The following is a 22,728-nucleotide window of genomic DNA, read 5'->3' as shown; positions in this document are numbered from 1 at the left end:
AACTCTATAATATACACTTGCCTAAGATCAGGTTCTGTCCAAAGTCGGCATCAAGTCAACGGGAAAGTACAGTTAGGTGCAGGCGCGGGAATGCGTGAGCGAGGTCACGGAACTAGTTGTAAATGACAAGCCTTCCGACGAGGAACACACCTCAGCTCGAATTATAGCTCTGCTAGGCAGTCTGGACAGGAGTCTTGCAAGGAGAGGTGAACCATAATCCGCCTAATCTGTTAACATGACGTGAACAGCTGTCAATTGAACGTCACAGGTATCTTCTGCCAAAACTTTGATTCTGTGTCTCATAGCTTTATGCTATGCTGATAGTATTTCAAGAAACAATAGAGCCGACAAGATCGAACGAATGCTGCGATCCTGACGTGGTTGGCGCGCTACCTGCTGAATGCGGATCCACAAGTTTTGCGGGTCATTGACGCATCAGCCGCCTACGCTGAATTACTGCTTAAAAACTGACCTAAAAAAGTTTTTCTACACGCAAAACTTTAGTACAGCGGAGGAACAAAGAAATAAAAACTCAGTGCCCAAAGTAGTTTGGCAAATACACCAAAAAGGTATTAAATAAAGAGATTGAGACGTCCTGGGTTTTTATCCAAATAGTACCTAAAAATGTTTGCGTACACGTGTGTTATGTAGGGCCGTCCTTCACTTGGTGTGTATACAAAACTGTTTGGATAACTTTGAAGATTCCGCTGTGTGCACAAAACATAAGGTTGTTTATTAAGGCGGGCAATTTTTTCTTGACACGTCTAAAATGTGTATAGTAAATCATAAATGTTTGGCATACACATGTGTTAGGGCAAAGAACGTCATTAGCTTTTTTGTACTACACTCATTAGTGGTGCAGGTTGATTGATGTCAATGTGAGGAGTTACTGAATACGTAACATGAGATGACGCAGTCCGATGGCATTGGCAATGCTCTGATTGATCTCGCGTGGGCCGAACGCGAGAACTGAATACAGCAGGTACATTGCAGCGGATGTTGCATTGACAGACGCGCACCGAACACAATCGGAACAACCTCGCTTCCGCTGCACATTATAATTGTAACCATGTAGATCATGGTGCCTACTGCGCTATAACTATTTAGTACTAACGCGTTGTAAACGATTAGCACATCCAACAAGTGCAAGCGATATACCTATCGATCTAATAATAGGATCATTAATTTCAAAATAAACTGTCAAAGAATCGGTTGCACTATGGTTGCACTTCAAATCAACGACATTTATGAACAATCAATTATGAACTCGTGAGGATTACTTCGAAATATAAAATTTATCAAACTCTATTAGAAGGACCATAATGTTGATGCAACTGTCATCAAGCAGCGTTTAATGACAAGCATTTTGATAAAGACGACACAATGCACTTAACGTTTCGTAAAGATATCCTTGAGAATCGTTGATGTAGGTTAATACAGCTATAGTGGCATTGCGATCTAGGCGTTGTCAATGTACCATGCCACATCGCCGCTCACAAAGCGATTTGACGACTTATAACGTGACTGGTTGGCGCAACCTGTTCTTGAGACCTTCGTTCGTACTAGGCATTTATGGGAACGATTTAGACAAAGTCGCTGCGAGATATCACTAGTCGATATCAAAGGATGAGGTTGAATTTATAATTAGGTACGGCAACGTAATTGTCAGCACGGTTACATATTTACATTCAAATTATATACAAGATGATGAAGTATAATATATAGTAAGCAAAGATAGATATGACTGTAAAGTGAGTCCTACATACATATGTAGTTGACACAACAACAATGTCAACGATTGATAATTGCCAAAAGATCAGCGAGACAAGAATGTGCTAAAATGTTATTAGTCAGATCGCTGCGTGCTGAGTCAGCTGTGAGTCAGCGACCGCTCGCCGCTACATCGTAGCTCTACAGACTAGTGAGATAACGCGTACCAAACACTCCAGCAATCCTATTGTACCCACCGCGCGATTTATACTCTTATCTCCCGACACTACTGGTTACAATCGGATAATAAATACTCTCACGGAAATTCCTGCAGGCAAATATGCGAGGATGAGGTTTCCTGAACTCAACAGCCTAGAACCTTATGTGTGAAACTCTTTCATAAAATATATTATTCCTTTTTAGGACATGACAACACAGAATTTAGTAACAAATATTAAGACTGCAAGTATTTATGAAAAATCGCGTGTGGCGATATAAAAAGCAGCTCGGCGGCAGCGTCTCAGAGAAATCGCGCGTGTAGAAAGCAGAACTGGGAGGGGCGCGCCGCGCCGGTCGGCTCTCTGCTGCGCACACGCACCGCCGCTAATGCACTACCGATACTCCCAATTACAAATCCAAGTATATTATCAGTATCTACATAGATAAAACGGTAGTATCTTTTAAAAAAACTGTACATAGTAAGAGAAAAACAGGGAATTAGTTGCTTTTCTAGGCTAAATAGCCTGCTTGGAAGATAATATTTTTTACCGGCTTTTATCTATTCTTAAAGTAATGCATACAAATTAATACTCTTGATAAGAAATTTAAAATAAAATGGAAGTTTTGCCATCTCCTGAATAATCACTCTTTATAAGATATGAGTTTGAGAAAGTAAAGCATCGATATATAACATTGACTTAGTACCATTATCACGATAAGTACTCGATTATTATGAAATAGATAAACTATCATACAATTTTAGAAATATAAGTGCGTTTAACCGCACTTAAACCATAAAAGTAACAAAAGACTTGAGAATTCAAGTTTCTGGAAACTGTACGTTACATAAATCGAATTCAATTTGTCTATCTTCCTTCATCAGTTACATTTTTTTACTTTTAAAATGTGTCACAAATATCGGAAATGGTTACTCAGTTTTTTAAGGCGACTTTCAAAATAATAACTGTTTCTACGATTACCTAAATCCAGTTGAATTCTCTTTAAAAGGCGAAGGTTAGTTTGTAGATGACAATTTTCCATTGGATTAGGTCGTGTGTAGGAGGCAGATTTGACTTTGGTTATGCACGTGTATCTATAATATTTAAAAGGATTGAAGGTTGTTTTATTTAATGAAGTGATTACTTAAAGTACTCCATACTGCTACTGCTTATGGCAATACGAACACGATGGATAACATCTACTACATTGCTTGTTTAACGTATTTATACTGTATTTGTTTTATGAAATATCACGGTATTTTTATTATCATGTTATTCGTATATTTTTTGTGAAATACTCCACTAGTACGAAACAACACAAAGAAAAATTCCGTCGTTCTAAGGCTGCTGTGAGATTGAGTGCATGTTTGTTGTTAATGCATGAAGTCATAATGAACTTCATGCAGCCTAGACCCCGACTGTATGAAGTTGATACTGACTTCATGCAGTCGAAACCTACTTCATGGAGCCGAGATCGACTGCATCCAGTTAATGCGTGAAATCGTTGTAAACTTCATGCCATCGAGATCTCGGGTGTAAGAAGTTGATTACGACTTCACGCATTAACTGCAAACATGCAGTCAATCTATTAGCAGCCTAACAGGACTCGAACCAGCGTCTGTTGCCACACCGGGGCCACCGCTCTTACTAATTGAGCTACAGACCAGATCTTTAAAATTTCTTATAATTTGTTATTGGGTTTGAATGGCTTTTTTGCTGTCAGCGCCATCAGTGTTATTCACACTTATTTATTTAAGCCTCTCTCTTTTTCATCTTCTCTTATCTACCTATAACATGGTGAAGTAAAGAAGTATGTATTAAAATTATACAATTTCGTTTAGTTTCAGTATTTTGGTTTTGTTTGATGGGAATCCAAAAGACATAAACGTAATCCATTCCCAGTCGAGATAGTAGATTCCATTCTGTCAAGTTTATAACCTTTTCATGATACAATAAACTTTAAAGATACTTTGAAAAGCATTAGAACTGTCGATTGACGATTAAACTCTTCAACGGTTTACAAGTAAAGTTCAAAATAGTGAAGCAACCGGTGTCAAGTTTCGAAAACCGTGGTGAATCAGTAACGATGTAGGGAAAATAGGCTGTATTCTTTTATGGGCATTAGGATGGTTTCCGACGTTGGCGTCGTGGACAAATTGTATGTCGATTCAAATAAATAAAATAACGATTGTTCTTTTATTAACTCATGTATTAATTCTCTAGTGCCAGTGCCTTGCACAAAGAGGCCTTTGTTTATCATTCAGAGTCGATGCAACCTCAAACGGCTTTGGTTGATTTCGCGTAACAGAGAAAGTGTCGAATCAATCGCGTTGGAAAAAATATATAGTAAAATTGAGGATATACACTGATTACTATACGGGGTGAAAACACAATTCCTAAAAATTTTCACGATAGAAAAAACACGTATTTGTCTCGAAATTTTACAAGGAAACCGCTATATTCAATACGTACTTTACATATACCAACGATTTTTTAATATCAACTGAACTAAAAAGAATACGTATGGTGTACGATATACATTTTTCAAATGGCTTTCATTTCGTTTGTAAGAAAATAAATTCTGAAATTAAGGCAGAATCCATTTTTTTCTTTTTTTTTGACGGGGGGGAAATCTTTGTTGATACCCCTGAGCCCAGGGAGACTCAGGGGTTATGTGGGGACTCTCCCTCCAGACTGGAGGGCCTATCCCACTAAAACCCCCCCGGGTTTCCCTCTCGCCGGTTGAGTCGGCGCCGTGGGATCAGTGAACATTCACCACGACAAGCCAGTATCCCTGCTGCTCGACCCAAGCAAAATTAACCGAATTAGTACGGAAAAATTTTCAATTCGAGCTGAGGTAGTATCGCCTCAAAACGCGGCCACTACTCCATGATTTTACGTCTTTCAGTATTTAGATATTTGTATTAGGGGGTTTTTCTTCAACACTGAAAAATAACTCAATAGGATTTCGTTGGAAATGAAAAATTTTTTTCATTTAATTTCATTTTTTAAATAAAACAAAGTTTCGGGCTCTTTGCAGATTTTTGGAGATTTGTTTCAAAAAACTTCCATATGTCAAATATCATTCACAATTCATATTCGTATTTGTTCCGAAACCAAGACTATACAAATCTAGAAAAATCGGACTTACTTCGGATGTCGATTGTGCACTAAGTCCTAGTACACCTAGAGATAAAATTACCTTCGGACACCTGTGGCATTTCGGACCGTCATTTCTCGGATTCGGAACTGTATATCGCAATCGGCCGTAGTATAGAAGTGCTGTAGCAGCGCAACTGTGGTGCTGCAGGATGCAGGCGCGTCACTACTAGTTTTTAGAAGCGCAGTTGCAACGCCACTATCGTGACTATCGCCTGCTAATTTTACAGTCCCGATTAGTGAACTATAATAAAAATTACTGAAGCGCCACTGCTGCGCTTCACAAGCATCTAATTTGGGCGCCTTCAAATCTTAGATCCAAAAAATAGTTTTTTTTTTCATTAAAAATAGACTAGGTGGCGACGTTTCCCAACTGTTCGATACCTGGGTGGCTTTCAGTTACAAAACGAACGTTCTCGTTACACACATTTTCGTTACTAGCTTTTATCTTAACATTAATATCGCTTAACATTTTAAACAGACTTCGGGGCTGAATAAAACAGAGTAAAAGGATTACGAAAAGTGATAATGGGTCTAGTTGTAAATGCAACCTTACCTATAATAGATTAACATAGTTTTAGGCGCGGTGAGGAGCATCGCAATTCTAGCCACAAAAGGAAATGTCGCGCAGTCTTGGGCAACTCATACGCATTCCTGTGCAAAGAATCCGATTAAAAACAACTGATGGATGTTTTATTGTACCTGTTGGAAACCAGTAGCTGTTGCGGTTTTTACATTTTATTGCACACACGAGAGCTTTAAGTAAAAACAACAATTCCGTACATTGGTTCTGTACTTTCTATACCACTATTATTACAAATGCAATAAATAGCATGTTTCAATATTATTTTCCTTTATAAGTGGTATGGATTTCAATGAAATTTGATTGATGAATATTTTATACCTGTTTTTTTATGCGATTTAAAGGTATTTTTAATATAACATTGCGTCACCGGACATCTCATCCTCTCATCTCCTAATTCCTGAGTTAGTGATGCATTTGCCCTCAGCACACTACAATCAGGAATAGTGTTGTTCGGTAAAATAGGAAAACCAGTGACGCCTATGTAAGCTCTAACACTCGACCTCTTCTAATTACATTATTTATTGTTGGTATAAATTATAAGGTAACAAGACTATCACACCAGTTGCCTGGTCTACAACTAGGGAATTCCTTATACTATGAATACCAGAATAACAATTTAGTAGCAGTAGAGCTCCGTGTGAAAAAGTTCGTCCAGGGTAGTACTGCCACTGTATCTATTTCTGCCGCCAAGCAGTAATGTGAACATTGTTTGCGTCTCGTTTTGAAGTGTGATGGTGGTGAAATTACAGGCACAGTGACAGTGCCACTCAGATTGTTGCTGAACGGTACTGCAACTGTTATGGACAGATGTATCGCATACTATCAGATGCACGTCTTGTTCGTTCCGTCACTTGGTATCGTAAAGAAAATCTCAAATTGGTCAACGCCCACAGTGCAAACAGTTGACTTAGAGAGGGTTGGTGAGTAAGTGTTACAATTACGATTTTAGTGGCTAACACCTAGGTTACAAAATTAACTAAACTTAATTAAGCCTAAAGTTTTGACCTACCGCCTCTCAACCTCTGAATGTCTCGGAATTTATGAACGAAATTTAATTTGAAATTTATGCCATGACTTTTTCGGTGAAGAAAAACATCGTGATGAAACCTGTACGTTGAAGAACCACCTTCGGAAAATATGTGGAACTCCCAACACGCATCAGACCAGAGTGGCGGACTATTGCCTAAACCTTCCTCTGAGAGCTCATTTTCGTCTGAGCCGAGATCGTCAGAATAGTGGTAGTGGTAACAAAGAAAGCCGACGTAACTTAAAATATTATATAGCTGAATTTTACAGCACGTTAGACCGTAATGACCGAAACTATTACCGGTGAATTGACACTGCAGAATGTTTGGCACGTCCGGAGCGGACGTAGTGAGAGAGAAATAAAATCTCTCAGAGATTGTCTTTGTTAATAGGCTGTTTGCAGAGTGGAGGAAGCTACCGATAAGAGTCTGGCTCTTAAATAGGATGATGAGGTAAAATAAGTTTTTTAATATGGAAAACAGAACATAATTTTATAGGAAAAAAAAAAATTTCCTATCGGACTATTTTCTGTCAAATCCGATTGTTTTGTTTTTTAATACCAAGTGACGGGAACAAATAGTGCGCCTGGTGGTAAATGACAAGCTTATCCATAACAGTTGCATTGTCACTGAGAGCTTTAAATCGCAAAAATCTTAGAGGCACTGCGCCTGTTATCCTGAGACATAAGTTGACAAGCCCCATGTGCCTGTAATTCCTCCAGGACCCTTACTATTCGTAACGCAGTAATGTTTATATTACTGCTGGTGGCAGATATGGGTAAAGTAACAATACTTCAAAAAGTTTTTGTCTTAAACAAAAATTAATTTCAGTCATATTTTTATATTATTAAATAAAATAAAAACAACGAACACATAGCCCCGCACCATGGAAACCCTGTATCGTGGGTATCATGGTCACACACATAGACAATCACAAATTACACCCAAACTCACGTGAGCCACGAAAGCAGTTAAATAATATTGGAATATTGATGTCTATAATAATATTGAATTTCTGCATAAAAAATGTTCTACTTTCTATGAAAATCGGCGATCATACGACTCAGGTCACTGCAGAGACAAAACGTGTAAATGAATGTTCATGGATGCTAATCTAACCCGTTCTAACTGCGGTGCCTTAACACAACACAATCCATACAGCATTTGCTAGTGCGTCACTCGTGCACTAATATCTGTACGAGCATTGTAAGTCAATGTGTACGAGAGAAGATTTTTACGGGGCCACGGGTAGCGCAGTCAAGGTGTAACATACTATTCAAAATCAATGTAGTCCGAAAATAAAATAAGCTAGGATAACTCTGTAAGAGAAACTTGTTTTAAAAGTGACTTTAAACAGGATTTATATAATAATTTTCATCAAAACTTTATATTGGTATAACTTATTAAAAAAATATAAAGAAAACGATCTCGTTTGAGCATTGTTATATGGTTGAAATGAGTGTTATTTCGTATTGCAATGCGTGTTTTTCACGTCTCGTATGTAATTTGATCCATAACTTTAATTCTGTGTTTATTAAGTACCAACATCGCTTTACAAACTAGAAATACCTTTTTAAATATAAGGTCAAAAAAATCTTCATTAAAATTTGTATACGGTTAAGTGTAAGACAATTCTTTTGTGTAGCATTTATTTAGGGGCTTTGATCGTTATTAAACATGTCAGCCCCATTATAATTTAAACTACCTCTGGGGCCGAACGGTTACCATGCCGGACTGCCACGCAGAGGTCCCAGGTTCGGTTCCCGGGCCGGGAGAAATATTTGTATGGCCTACATTTATTTCTCTCGTGAGTTTGGGTGTAATTTGTGGTTGTCTATGTGTGTGTCCATGGCACCCGCGACACAAGGTTTCCCTAGGGTGGGGCTATGTTGAGTGTATGCGTTATTATTATTATAAAAACGTGTTGTTTCAAGAAATGAGAAAGAAAACAATAAAATCCAGACGGATAACCAAATATCAAACAGGTTGAAACCACCCAACATTAAGTAAATGTACGGAAACTACCCTGTGCAATCACCCCGCTCTGATAGGTTGCGTCCGAACACTGAGTGTGTTCAAGTAATGTACATCCTCAGGAATCCCACACACTTTTTTATGCACACACTCATAGCCCCGAAGGGGTTAGGGAAACCCTGTATCGCGGGTGCCATGGACACACACACAGGTAGACAACCACAAAATGACACCCAAACTCACGAGAGAAATGAATGTAGGCCATACAAATATTTCTCCCGGTCCGGGAATCGAACTCGGCACCTCTGCGTGGCAGTCCAGGAAGGTAACTTCGCTGTGCGCGACCGCACCATTCTTTTTTAATTGTTTTTTATTATATTGTCTTTATTCTTCTTAATTGTCTATTACATGTATTGAAGTTCGATGCTCAATCGGTTTTTTTGCACTTACATCCGGCGCTTTGAAGTTGGCATGTGCTGGAAGTCGGATACGATAACAGCACCTAATAGCTACCCTTTCGCGTTGTCTAGGTTCCGGAGCTTAGAAAAAAAGATATGGTGAGAGCCAGACTTTGCTAAGCGGTACCGTGAAAATATCCACGACACATTGAATAAAGGATACGCGGAAGAGTGCACGGGATAAAAATCCGCTGGTTTTTGTTGGTATTTACCGCATTTCGTTGTCTTTAAATTCATTACTGTTAACAGGACCTGACCTGTTGCAGAACCAACTCGGAATTTTGATGCGATTTAGAGAAGGAAGGATCGCCCTAACTGCCGATATAAAGGAAATATTTCACAAATAAAAGTTATACGTAAGATAGGGACGCCCAACGCTTCCTGTGACGTGACGACCCTTCTGGTCCTACTAAAACCTACGTATGAGCTCCATGATTTTTGACGCTTGCTCAAGTCCTGCAATCTACATCACCAACTTAAATGCATCAGAGTTCCGAGAAGAGTTCCCAGAGTCCGTGCGAATCATCAAGAGCGATACCTACATGGATGATTTTATCAGCAGTCTTTATAGTATTAAGGACGCAACTGGCTTGGCTGAAGAGGTAGTTACTATTCACAAATGCGGTGGCTTCGAAATGAGTGACTGGACAACCAACGAGCCAGCAACCGTAGCAACGTTACCAGGTAAGTTGTTGTCCAATATCGTGGTCAGTAAGGTGCGTGATGTATATTTGTGTAATGACTCGATGTCTCGCACTCTAGGTCTTATTTGGCTGCCCTCTTGTGATGAGCTAAAATTTAACTCTGGTCTTTCTAATGAGTCATGTCCTCCCCGAACAAAACGTCAAGCTCTTACTCAAGTCATGCGTATTTATGACCCGTTGGGAATATTGTCACCAATCGTAGTCTTAGGTCGAATACTTTCCAAAATTTGTGGCGTAAAGGCTTATAGTGGGACGAGAGGCTTTGTGAAGACAACTGCAAAACACGGGATGAATGGTTTGAGAGTTTAAAGTCAATTCTAGAAATACGAATACTCCGATGGTATACATTAAGTAGCATGAATGTGAGGGAACGGGAGCTACATGTATTTTGTGACGCAAGTGAATTAGCGTACGTCGCAGTCGCATATTGTTGATACGTTGATGTTTTCGGTGACGTGAAGCTCGCGTTCATTGCAAGTAAAGTACGTGTGGCGCCATTGAAACCGGCTCCGATACCGCGTCTGGTATTACTAGGCGCTTTGATAGCCACTCGCCTGGCTTCATTTATTTGCGACGCTCACCGTGGTAAACCCAGTCGACGTTACCTATGGTGCGACTTGATGACCGTACTGAGCTGGCTCAGAAGTGATTCAGGAAATTACACATCTTTAAGCCAGTAGTAGCCAATAGAGTTGGCGAGATATTGGAGAACAACGCTGTTTCCGAATGGCACTGGGTTTCAACCGATTTAAATATAGCTGATGCTATATTTAATAGCTAATGACGCGACGCGTGGTAGATGTACCACTTTAATGGTAAACTCACGTTGGATAGTTGGTCTAAATTCTTACTCACTAGTCCCACAAACTGGCAATCTGAGCCGGTAGTGCAGCCCTTGAATCCTCAGATCAAGTGGAGCTGGAACCATTTGCACGCGTCATTAAATCGTCATTCGCACGCTTCGATCCATCGACCAGTTCGACCTCATTACCTTGTACAGAACTTTGTAACCACAACGACGCAAGTGAGTAACCCGTGCCGGTAGTCGTAGACCCATCTCGTTTCAGCTCCTGGCTTAGAATGGTACGGGCAACTGCAAGAGCTCATCAATTCATTGCCACGTGTATCACGAGGGTTAGGGGTTTCACCTAATTTTATATTATTAAGAAATATTAATATACAGTCCTCACCAAGAATATTCGCAATTCGGTAAGTTCACCTCATCAAATACAAAAATTAACGTACGTGTACTCCGGATCGAAGCCCATGCGCGCTGACAATTTGACCTCTGCTTAATTTAACATTGTCAAACAAAGGAACACGAGGAGGCTCACTCTGCATGGTCTCATTGTTAGTAAGAATTAATTCTTTTTCTATGAACCAGAACTGTCAGCAACTGTTTACGCATACGCACAGCTAGTAAAAGCCGGAAGCATTATTTCAACTACGGTGTAATAAACTGTTTTAATTGTAAACCTCGGTAGCCCAACGGTTTGCATTGTGGGTGCTGGATGAGAACGTCCCGGGTTTCACTCCCGTTAGTATCAGTTTGGGAAATAAAAGCTCAGTTTTATAAATTGCTTCGCGCTTGTATGTTCTGGGTAATAACCCCACATTGAATCACGTGGTTGTCATAGTTCACGGTTTTCCCCAGTTTGAGACCGGTAATGTTGTGTGTGTGTGGTTGTCTGCCATATTAACTCTAAATTGTTTAAATTCCGTTCTTTGCCTGTTATATTCTTTGTACACAATAAAATACTCTTTACTGCTAAGTGGAAGGTCAGTACGCATGCCATTTGACGTTTAAAAATTTTATAATTGTTAATTTTTAACCGACTTTAAAAAAGGAGGAAGTTCTCAATTTGAATATATTTTTGTTTTGTATGTTTCTTACGCATTTGTGAACGGATTTTGATGATTCTTTTTTTGTTGGAAAGAGAGTACCTCAGTATGAGTAATATTTAAAAAAATTAAAAATATTCCACCTCTAAGGTTGGTAAACTAGGGGATGAATCCGGTTTCGCGCACTTTCCGCTAACCGATCTCAATGAAACTTGGCAAATAGATGTAATTCCACGAACTTTTGATGTCGGTTTTTTTAGTACTCTGTACTGAGATTGTTGTAGTAAGTATTATATATAGTGAGTAAGGTGCTCTCTTATTTATTTGTTTAAGCACTTTTTTGTTTTAAATACGAATTGTTGTGTTCACATCTAGAAGAATACATTCTTCTCACCTTATATTGTTAACCAATCACATTTATTTTATTTAAGACTTTGAATTTAGTTTTGTGAATCGATAATAAAAAAAAATACACACTTATGATATTTAATCGAAAAGGTGTCGTCTCCACATGCTACGATGTCTCCAGTGGCGAAGACTTGCCTGGCGAAACATGAAAAACAGCAAATTGCTAAACCCTTTTTTTCAACATAGATTTAAGGAATTGTTTTATTTTAAAATAATTTTATATGTTTTGTGTTGAAGAATAAAGTCTTTTAATTTATTAATTTTTATTAATTTAGCAGTAGAGCTCCTTGTGCAAGAGCTAATCCAGGAAAGTACTGCCACCTTGCCTATTTCTGTCGTCAAGCAGTAATGTGTACATTGCTGCGTTCCAGGTTTGTTACTTTAATGTTTATTGGATTAACCAGATGTTTACTTGACTTCGCGCAATCTTCTCACTGCCGACCGGCAGGAAGAGGCAGCTGTGGTGGAGAACACCCATGCGCCACCAGCGACTGGCCTCTTGCAGCGCTTGCATGACCCCGACACACGAACGCTTCATGGCATCCTTGCCACAGAAGGAGCAGGTGTATTTGGCGTGCTGGGTAACCTCCATTTTCTTCACCATCTTACTGAGGGAGGCACCGTAAAGTGTGCCATATTTGCTAGTGATTCCGACTTTTTTTTTTTTTTTGTTTAGTGCGCTTGGCCATTTTAGATAACCTGTCTACAACTGTTGACAGAAGAATATTTTCAAAGGTAAGGGTGCTGGTGAAATTACAAGCACATAGGACGTGTCAACTTATGTCTCAAGGTGACGCGAGTAGTGGTAGTGCCACACAGATCTTTGTGATTTCACTACGACTGTTATGGACAGGCGTGTCGCTTCCCACCAGGCGTACGTCTTGTTCATCCTGTTACTTAGTATCATAAAAAAATGAAACTAAGTTCAGTCAGCGTTATTGTTTTCAATAAATGGTACCTAGTATTTATTCATTTATTTTTGTCTTATTCATGTTGTTCCATATTATTTATTTTTGTCTTTTGTTGGCTCAATTGGATTATTATTGCGATTATAGCGCATATTCAAAGAAATTTAAACAGCAGCTGTAAATTTAATTATTATTTTAAAAACCCAAGAGATGTCTGTGTACTGCTAGTGGAGTCTAAATACTTGCTTATTTTATTTAACAACGCTGCTAAGATTCAATCTGTGTGGGTTAGCGTCGCTTAACTGGCATAAATATGCAGCGCGATGAGACCGGCGCGAGTGCAAAGGCGACAAAGCATTAGTACTGTACTATCAGATCGGTTCGCGCCGCAAGGGGCAAATCGCGCAATCACGCCATGCGCGTCTACCCAGGGCTGTTCCATTGATGTTGTAGATTTTGAATATTTTCTAATACAAAGGCGATTAGGCGACAAAGCTTTGCGATGCGCTAACAGATAAGCTTGCGCCACAAGGGGTACATCGCTTTATCGCACCTTGTTCTACTCGCTAGGGCTGTTCCATTAACGTTATAGTTTTGTTTTTATGATATGACGTTTTTTTATGTGCACCTGGTAGTAAGCTACTGGCTGTGGCTGTTACTGTGACCGTGCATACCTGTACCGGTAATTTCACAACTCCTTAAAACCGCAGCAATGGTCATATTACTCTTTGGCGCCAGAAATATGTATAGGGGCAGTACTTCCCTAGACGAACTCTTTCACAAGGAGATCTTTTGCTACGAAAGTTATTGTCAAGAAAAGAAAATAATATTACTGGTCGACTTAAGAGCCTATAGACACGGCGTGTTTTTTACGCACACAAGAAACGCGTTAACGTGATTCAAACGACATTAAGTCGCAGTCTGTAAACTTTTGCATTCAGTTTTATAGAGTCTCTACGGCGTGGCGCCATAAACGCGTGTAAAAAATACGGCGTGTGCATAGGCCTTTACATTGATTTAATTTCGATGTTCGATGACGCTGTTATGAGTAAGTCGTGATATATTACGCGAGAAAGCTTGTTAAAGCTTTTTATTGAACTTGTAGTTTATTAATTCTCTATAAGTGCGGTAAAGTCTTTATTCAGCATTAGAGCTTTGCTATCACTAAAAGTGGCAAATCATGGGTAAAACTCAAATTTGATCATTTTTACGTACAAACTATATACTAGCAAAAGAAACAATGTTGAATATTCCCACAGCTACCGTCTCGTTTCTAGTTTGCACTTTACACAATTGACACAAAATTCATTATGATATATAGTATTTATGAAATTGTACATAGCATAATGAACTTCATGCCAATAATTTTATAATGTAGAAACTAAATACGATACGGTGCTGCGCGATTTTCTCAGACTACGCGACAATTTTCTTGAAAACGCGCGACCTGTTCTTTGGCTCGTATTGTGTTCATTCGAGTTGTCAGATCGCCTCGTAGAAGCCTCCGGTGACCACAAGCCTGACAGTTATTTCCACAAAAGAATTAGAGAGAAAGAAAAGAAGAAGAAAAGCTTAGCTATTCAAAGAGGAAATGGTGACAGACTTCTGGGTACGATGCTCTCGAGGAAATTTTCTACTAAGAAACTTTCAAATACTACCCATATTATATTAAATTTATATTATGTTTATATTATTTCTGAAAATAGTCATACATAGTCTATGTACGAGTGATAAATTATACTCGTAAATTTAAAAATAATCATTATGCTATGGTTACAAAAGTTCCCTTCCTTTCCATTCAGCAAAACTGCAATCATTCTTCTTCCAATCGTTCCAATGTATTATTACATCCTCGACGTGAACCAATACCTTTCTCGTACCTCAGAGCGCGTAGAGCAAAATACCAAATTTTAATGGGAATGAAAATTCTTCACGGTTTATTGATGCTCTTGATCTTCACAACCAACTGAGCCTCCTGTACGTCCCGGAACGGTACGCGCGGCGGCGTGCAGGTCGCCCACGCCGCCGGTTTGCCCCGCCAAGCGCTACGCGTCCGCCCCGCGACAGGTCCCTCTCTGACAAATACTGGCTTAAATCAACGCACTCTTGTCTGATAAGCCTAAACGTGATATGTATCGGGATGAATGGAAGAACATCTTAAATAATTGTATAATGTTTTGCGAGAAGAATGAGTGCGACTCCACCTGTTCATAAATATTGCCTTCCATATCATGTTTTATGTTTTATTATTATTGTTCTTGCTAATTACTGTACTTGGATAAATCAGTTGTAATTAGTATAAATAAAATAAATACAAATCTCGGTTCTTAAAACTCCGTGACCATTATAGTCGGCGCTATGTATTACCCAAACCAAAACATCCTCTCAAAACACACTTTCTCGAAAGTAAATATTTTTATTTTACGTGTTTACCAGCCCTAAGTTCTACAAAATTTTACAACGTACCTATCATAGAATGCGCGAGGCAGGGCGATAGAATCAAAATCACGAATGCATTACACGTACACATCAACAAAAGCATTTTCATTTCATGAAGGTTTTAACTGCAACGACATTTGTATCTGCCATGCGTGCTAAAATAGAATACGAGTCTGCACATGGCAACTAATATGGACGACAGGATTTTGCGCACGAGACAACGTGAGCAATATAGGGTTAAAAAAATACTGTACCTACTGCAATCCGTAATAAATCGAGTTCCTATATATATATATACATATATGTGTATGTATATATATATATATATATATATACATATATACATACCCATATCTTAATCCAACGTCTAGGTTGGGAATTAATAAAAGTATTTCTAGGCAATAGATAAATAAGATTATAGACAAATTTCAAATTTTTACAGTGATTGATTGATCAAAGTGTACAGTATATACTACATAGATGGGTAAGTAAATATACAGAAAGATTCTTATAAAACAGCCTCAGTGGCCGAACGGTTACCATGCTAGTCTGCCACGCAAAGGTCCTAGGTTCGATTCCCGGGGGTCGGGAGATATATTTGAATGGCCTGTATTTATTTCTCTCGTGAGTTTGGGTGCAATTTGTGGTGTTCTATGTGTGTCTCCAAGGCACCCACGATACAGGGGTTACCTTGTGTGAGGCTATGAATGTGTGAGTTAAAAAAATAGAGAGGAGTAAAATACATACTCGTACATATGTTTAATTAAATAGAGTTAATTTATTTATCAAAATTTTCAGGTTTACCTTTATAATTTTATTATTTAGACACAAAGTGGTCCTTTCTTAAATGTTTTAAAAATTATTTTTGGAGAATTAAATAAAAGATTATGTAGTAGAGAGTTTGTGAAACAGACTCGACAAGCAAAAGTGTTTGTAAAGGGGCAAGCTGAAAACTAGTGCTGTACCAGTATTTCTAAATAGTCTTTCTTACTTTATTAAAAACAGTCATGGTTGTTAATGGTTTGACCTACCGCCTCTCAAGCAAAGGCCGTGGATTTGAATCCGGGATCGCACCTCTGAGTTTTTCGGAATTTATGTGCGAAATTTAAGTTTGTAATCCCCCAAAAATGTGTGAAGTCCCCAACCCCCATTGGGCCAGCGTGACGGACTATGGCCTCGACTGAGAGAGACCCGTGCCCAGCAGCGAGACATGAATGGGTTGATGAAGAAGAAGACTTTTTATGTAATCAAATTGTGTGGAAATACACAAATCGTTCATATAGGTGTATTATCATTATCCATCTACTGACGTATAATTGGCATACTTCAGACACATTGGCGGTAATACATAGTGAGACAATACCTGTGATAATACGAGAGAGAGCTGCACGTGCACTCTTCCGGCCCATTAGCATTGAATGGCGACGGCGACGCGTGCGCATGTCGCGATCATTGTCGCCGCGATTAAACCGGCGCTCAATCTAAATCAATCCACGCCGCTGTCTCCGGCGCATTGTTCTCCCACCACCGTCGATTAAATTTAATGACAACATTTGACACGTATGTACATTACACTCCGGAGCAACAACGACTAAGGTCAAGTGCAATGAAGACACTATTATTTGAATGACTTTAATGCCACGTCTATGTTTACGTGAGAAATGCCTCCTCCTGTTGCATTAGATATCACACATGAATAAAGAATGCAATTAATAAATTTAAACATATATTTTACTCACCGGTAACTCTAGATAATCTCCAATGGTGTACTTGGCAGCGCCGCGTCGGATCTCCGCTAATGCTGTGAAGTGCTCGTCTCGACGCATCTTTTTGCGGAGTAGAGCACGTGCGTACGGATACGCGGTTAAGTATTCGTTGTAAGCGTCTATTAGTTCACCCATGAACAGTTGTTTCAGCAAAATTGCACTTTCACTTGGCTGACTCTCCAACGGCGGAGGTGGCAGCTCCCGGTTCTTCAATAACTCCGGAATACATTTTGAAGCAAACGTGCTGACGCCGCTCGTGGACTCGCAAGACGTGAACGCGCCGGTCGAATCGCTTGAACCACATTTCGAAAACGGAAACGCAGAAGAAGCTCCACTTTTCTCACTGCTTACTGAACTCTGGCGAGTGGTGCTCGTCTTTTCATAATAATCAGGATACTGAGGCTCGGACTGACTTTCAGTTGAAGGTGACGATTCTTCAACAGCTGCACTACTGTACTGTGCATTTTTTATACAGTCGTACAGATCTTCAATCGATTCATACGGCGTCATACTGCCACATGATTCTCCTTCGACATCTCGTAGCGTTTCGTAAATTTCCTCATTTTTGCGTCTAGCGACAGGAGTAATAGCCGACTCGGAGCGACTACGTTTCACACTTCTTATAAGATCGTAGCCAAAATCTATTGGATTGAGGAAATCCCATGTAACGTTTGCCCAAACGTTTTCGGAGATATCAGCCGATATTCTATGGTCGACACAACATTGTCCTCCGTTCCTAATGGTCACGGTGGTAACTGTATCGACGGTTTCTGCGAGCGAGCTATCGGCCACAGACGTATTGCAATCTATTGGGATATCGATAATGACTTTGTGGAGGTTCGCACTAGTTGAGGAGATGCTGGATACGCTATCGTCAGACTTGCGGCTTTCCGTGGATTGTCCGTTGCATTCAGAGTTAGCGATGTCCGAAGTCGCATCAACATCTCTATGGGATATCACACCCTCCTGGATCAATTCACTCAGAATACTCTTTGAGTCTCTCTTTGAATTTGTAGTTAAAATGCTTGATGTTGACTGTACATTGTCTTCTTTTTCATGTTTACCTTCGTTGAGAAGCAAGCCAGACTCGATGTATTTGCTCATGCGCTCGGTGAGAGCCTCACTGGCCTCCGAAACTGACTCCAGGTAATAGAAAAGAAGGTGATACTCCTCCTTGGTGATGACTGCAGCTCGAAGCAGCGGTTTGCCATATAACTCCACGGCCGAGAACAAAGTCGAAGCTGTAATAAAAGAGAAAGTACGCGTCATTCATACATATTTCGAATTTTAATGCAACTAGGGTACGGATTGCAGAAGAAATAGAGATGTTCTTGCTATATAATGTCCGCTTTATCTCAGATACCAAATCTCATTGAATTAGAATGGACAGACAGATTCAGGCCTTGCGTAAAGTTCATCAGAGCCACAAAATACGACCGAGACCTTTCCCGCGCCTTGAACTATCGCGTTGGGCGTCGATTAAGAAACGTTTAGATAGTGTTAATCAAATAAACAATATATCAAAATTACACAACACTTAGAACGACTCCTCTTAGTGGTATTGTTTTATCGCTATATCTCGCCACGATTTGAGTAGGTGCGGCAAATAAATTGATATATATCATTTCGATACATCTTAATGACCACTAATACAATAGATTGCATAAACGCTGTTTGATTTAGACTTACACGGTAAAAAGTGGGTAATTACTTGAATTACATAAGTAACTCTATGTACATTATTATTAATACAAGTAATCGAATACTAAGAAAAATGCCTTCTGTCCAGGTGGATTCGAACAAACGCCTTCAGCAAACCGTGTCTGACGCTCTCCCAATTGAGCTGCGGTACGAACCAGCAGATATGCTTATTGCAGATCTTTGTTTTTGGTTTTCAACGACTTTTTTGCTGTAGTGCCATCTGTGAGAAATCTATTAAAGCTTTTCTTCACTCAGCCAGGTATGTACATTTATTTTAAGGTTATTGAAAATCACGATGTTTTACTACCATGGTATTCAATTGTTTTTTTTTGTGAAATTACTCCACTAGTTTGTTATAATTATTAATACAAAGATCGAACTCTAAGAAAAAAATCCTTCGATCCGGGTGCATTCAAAAGCGTCTATAATACTGTGTCCATTATTTCAAAACATGACGTTTCGTTATTACAATAACAGATAATACAATCTGCTTTCAATAATTTCCTTTATGCTAGTACCTGAAGAATCTAAAACGTCTTTGCATTATGCTTATTATAATATTTATTTAGCATTGGAATGTTACTTCTATCTGAATTTAATATTAATATGAGTGTCACGACGAGTGCAAGTCTAGTACATATAAGCGTCTTCTGCGAAAGATTACCCGACAATAGCGTGCGTACGCGTTTATTGCTAAACCGCTTTCTACAAACGCCAATGTGGGCAGAATACTCAATAACTTCACATTGATGAACCGAGGACTGTCTAAGAAAGCCAAATACATTTTAAAGCGTAACTCGTTTCGTAAAATGTCATAAAGGTGTTGGTGAAAAGCGAAGAACTGACCAAAATCACTTACTAATTATCTGTTATGCAAAAAAGTTTCACTTGTTAAGTTATTCTAAACTTCAAAGTGTACATTGCGAGTCGCCATAATTTACGCTGAGAATTATAAAACGAACTTGACGTCGATTAAGCAGAAACGGCGAGCAAAGCAAGTTTTTGGTATTTAATTATAACTATTTTATAAAAAAAACCGATTTGAAAAGTTCGTGACGTGAATGACATCTATTTGTCAAGTTTTATTGAAATCGGTTACCGGAAAGTGCGCGATACCGGATTCATCCCCTAGTTTGCCACGTTTAGAGGTAAAATATTTTCTTCAAATTTAAATGGGACCAATGTCTGGACTGTGGTACCCTCTTTCCAACAAAAAAGAATCATCAAAATCGGTTTACAAATAATAGTAATCACGTAACATCGCACAAAAAATACAGTCGAATTGAGAATCTCCTCCTTTTTCGAAGTCGGTTAACAACTATCTTTGTCTAAGTATAAACAAGAAATTACGAAGTAATCCCAATCTCAATTCTTGCCTAAACTTAGACCAAGTTCATTTTGTGAATACGAAAAACTTACTTAGCTCGCCATTTTTGCTTAGCAATATCTTCTTCTTGTCGTATCGATGGCATACTGACTATTATAATCGCAGCCCAGAACTTAGGCACGCTGAATTGGGCATGGGATGCTTTCCATGTTGTGAAGGGATTTGCCACGCATCGTAAGGTATACTCGTCGATTGCTACCCAGGTTTACGCCTGACGTACCTACTAAGAATACTTTCGTGCACCCCAAAATCAAGTCGAAGCCAAAGTTTGTTTTTTAAATCTCAACCTTGGTTCTTCCAAAATAGAAAATATACTAACCGTAAATTTTTTCCCAAGCTATAAATGTCTCCAGATCTTTTCCATCCCACGGCGGAGGTTGATATTCGACGACTAGCACCTCGCCTTCCAGGGCAGAGGCTTGTGCCCTTGGCTCTACAGGGGCTTTGCAGCCCCCAAGGAAGAGTAAAGCGATAGGTGCAGCCGGTGGCGGGGCATCAAGTGTCTCCGGAAGCGGAAGTGGACCACCAAGGGGAACGATTTGAGGAGCGCATAGTGGGCCTGAAGGTAGACCCGCAATGACAGCACCCGCTTCTTGTATAGGATCGCTCACTATCTCCGCAACTGTGTTGTTATTGCATACTGTCACCTGAAATAATAAAGTTTAAATAGCTGAGTTAAGTAATGAATTCACTAATGATAATAAACGTGCAAGACGTAAATGTGTTCTACATTTTACGAACTCTCCAGTACCGTCGTAGTACAGAACTCCCATTTTTTTAGCCTTGTCCGTATGATAGACATTCAATAAGACAATTAGACGCACGTCTAACAACTTGTACTAACAGCTACAAATCTCACGAGGCATCCAAATTGACTGATAGCGATCCATCTTGGCCTCATCTCCACATTTATTAATTTGCCTTTAATAACACATTGTTGATAACCGACAGCCGGTCTCGTGTGTAACGGGGACGTCAGTCATATTCTACGAATTCGGTTGCCATGAACGTTGTTTACATCGCTTACATTTCTACTATGTAAATTGGGTTAAAACCAGCTAAGTTACAAGGTTAAAAATACTCAAGCGTTTAAAAAACTGGATATGTATTTTTTATTTCTATTATACAGTGTGCTCCTTTAAAATAGTCAGTGATTTTTTGGTTTATCACCCAGTACCTATATAACATTCGATAACGAAAATATATATGAAGTAATCTTAGACGTGTTATTTCCACACGTGAGAACTCATATTTCCATGATACAAATAAAATTACTATAAGATGTAAGAATTAAAATGAATATCCCGTCTTTAAACTTGCATCCATCAAATGCCCTGAGCAAAAAACGTTAAAGTGTAGGTATAATATCATGTAAATGCAGGAATGGACCTTGACTTGAGTTCATGGCGTTTTTACCGGCCCAAAGTGACGTCACGGCGAAGTTATGCGTACGCGCTGCCCCCTCACACCGCCCCGCGCCCAAAACGAAGCCTCCAGGATAATGCGTCTGATACATCTTCAACGAGGAAAAAAGAAACACGATGGTCCCGTCGAAGGCATTCGAGACCCAGCCCGCAGCCGATTTTACACGGCCAACGCGTTTTGGTATTACAGACAAGAAAGATGGAAGTAAGATACGATATGCGGACAGATTTTAAAAGTAGATTTATTGCTGTTTATAAAATATTTTCAGAATATTCGAAATCTTGATTCGAATCCAAGGTATATATAATATAGGTAAATTGATTTGCAATGTCCATAACAAAGAGACTAACGTGATCATCGAACAACTTTAACGGTTTATAATCACATGAGTTGTTATGCATTGTAAAACTTACAAGACAATATTTTGTTAAATTGGACTGTTTGTTAGGTGCATAATGCATAAGAGAAATTATTGCGATCTGTTTGTAGGTAACAATGCTCTTTCTATGGTTATAGATAATGTACTACCGTGGAACATTTTTTTAACATGCCCCAGATTAAACCTGCCTTATCTCTGCTTACATCCCATCAATCCATCAAAACCGTCTAAAGTTACTAAAAGGGGTTACAAAATAGATTTTTTTCGGTTGTTTTGTTTACGTGGAATCCACTTCGTTGTTTTTTAGCATACATTTTTGTGATAAAAATAAATAAAAAATAGTGACAGACATCGTTTTGTTGTGTCGTACGCGATTTTGCTGGCTCCGCTGAGCGCACAAAAAAGATAATAATTTTGAGAGTGATGTAGAATGATTATTAATTTTATGGCCCAACATCCATTCGATAACCTTCAAAACAAATTGTTAAAATATACATTTCATACGTTTTAACGATTCTCAGAAAAATAATAATAATATCGAGTTCTTAGATTTTCGCGATAGTTACACATAGGAAATGAAACTATTTTTCCGGATTTAAATCGCGTACCTATGTTTGCTTTTTCAAACAAATACGCGGT

At 39.0% G+C, this 22,728-nt stretch overlaps 1 protein-coding gene and 1 pseudogene across 1 annotated transcript in view; both read right to left on the bottom strand.

Moving 5' to 3' along the window:
* The window catches only part of LOC113231438, a 182,282-nt gene that overhangs the window by 97,540 nt on the left and 62,014 nt on the right, over window positions 1-22,728 (bottom strand). Inside the window, exons 2-3 of the mRNA XM_026465758.1 lie at window positions 20,605-20,932; window positions 17,171-18,438 (exon numbers count right to left, since the gene is read on the bottom strand). Of these exons, the coding sequence (XP_026321543.1) occupies window positions 17,171-18,438; window positions 20,605-20,932 (1,596 nt within the window). The remainder of the gene's footprint in view (window positions 1-17,170; window positions 18,439-20,604; window positions 20,933-22,728) is intronic.
* On the bottom strand, window positions 12,493-13,434 carry LOC113231286 (annotated as a pseudogene).

The sequence above is a fragment of the Hyposmocoma kahamanoa genome, unplaced genomic scaffold (assembly GCF_003589595.1).
Source record: "Hyposmocoma kahamanoa isolate Upper Pololo Valley unplaced genomic scaffold, ASM358959v1 65, whole genome shotgun sequence".
In the NCBI taxonomy this organism is placed as follows: Eukaryota; Metazoa; Arthropoda; class Insecta; order Lepidoptera; family Cosmopterigidae; genus Hyposmocoma; species Hyposmocoma kahamanoa.
The sequence above is the reverse complement of the archived record's forward strand: the minus strand, read 5'-3'. Positions and strand labels throughout refer to the sequence as shown.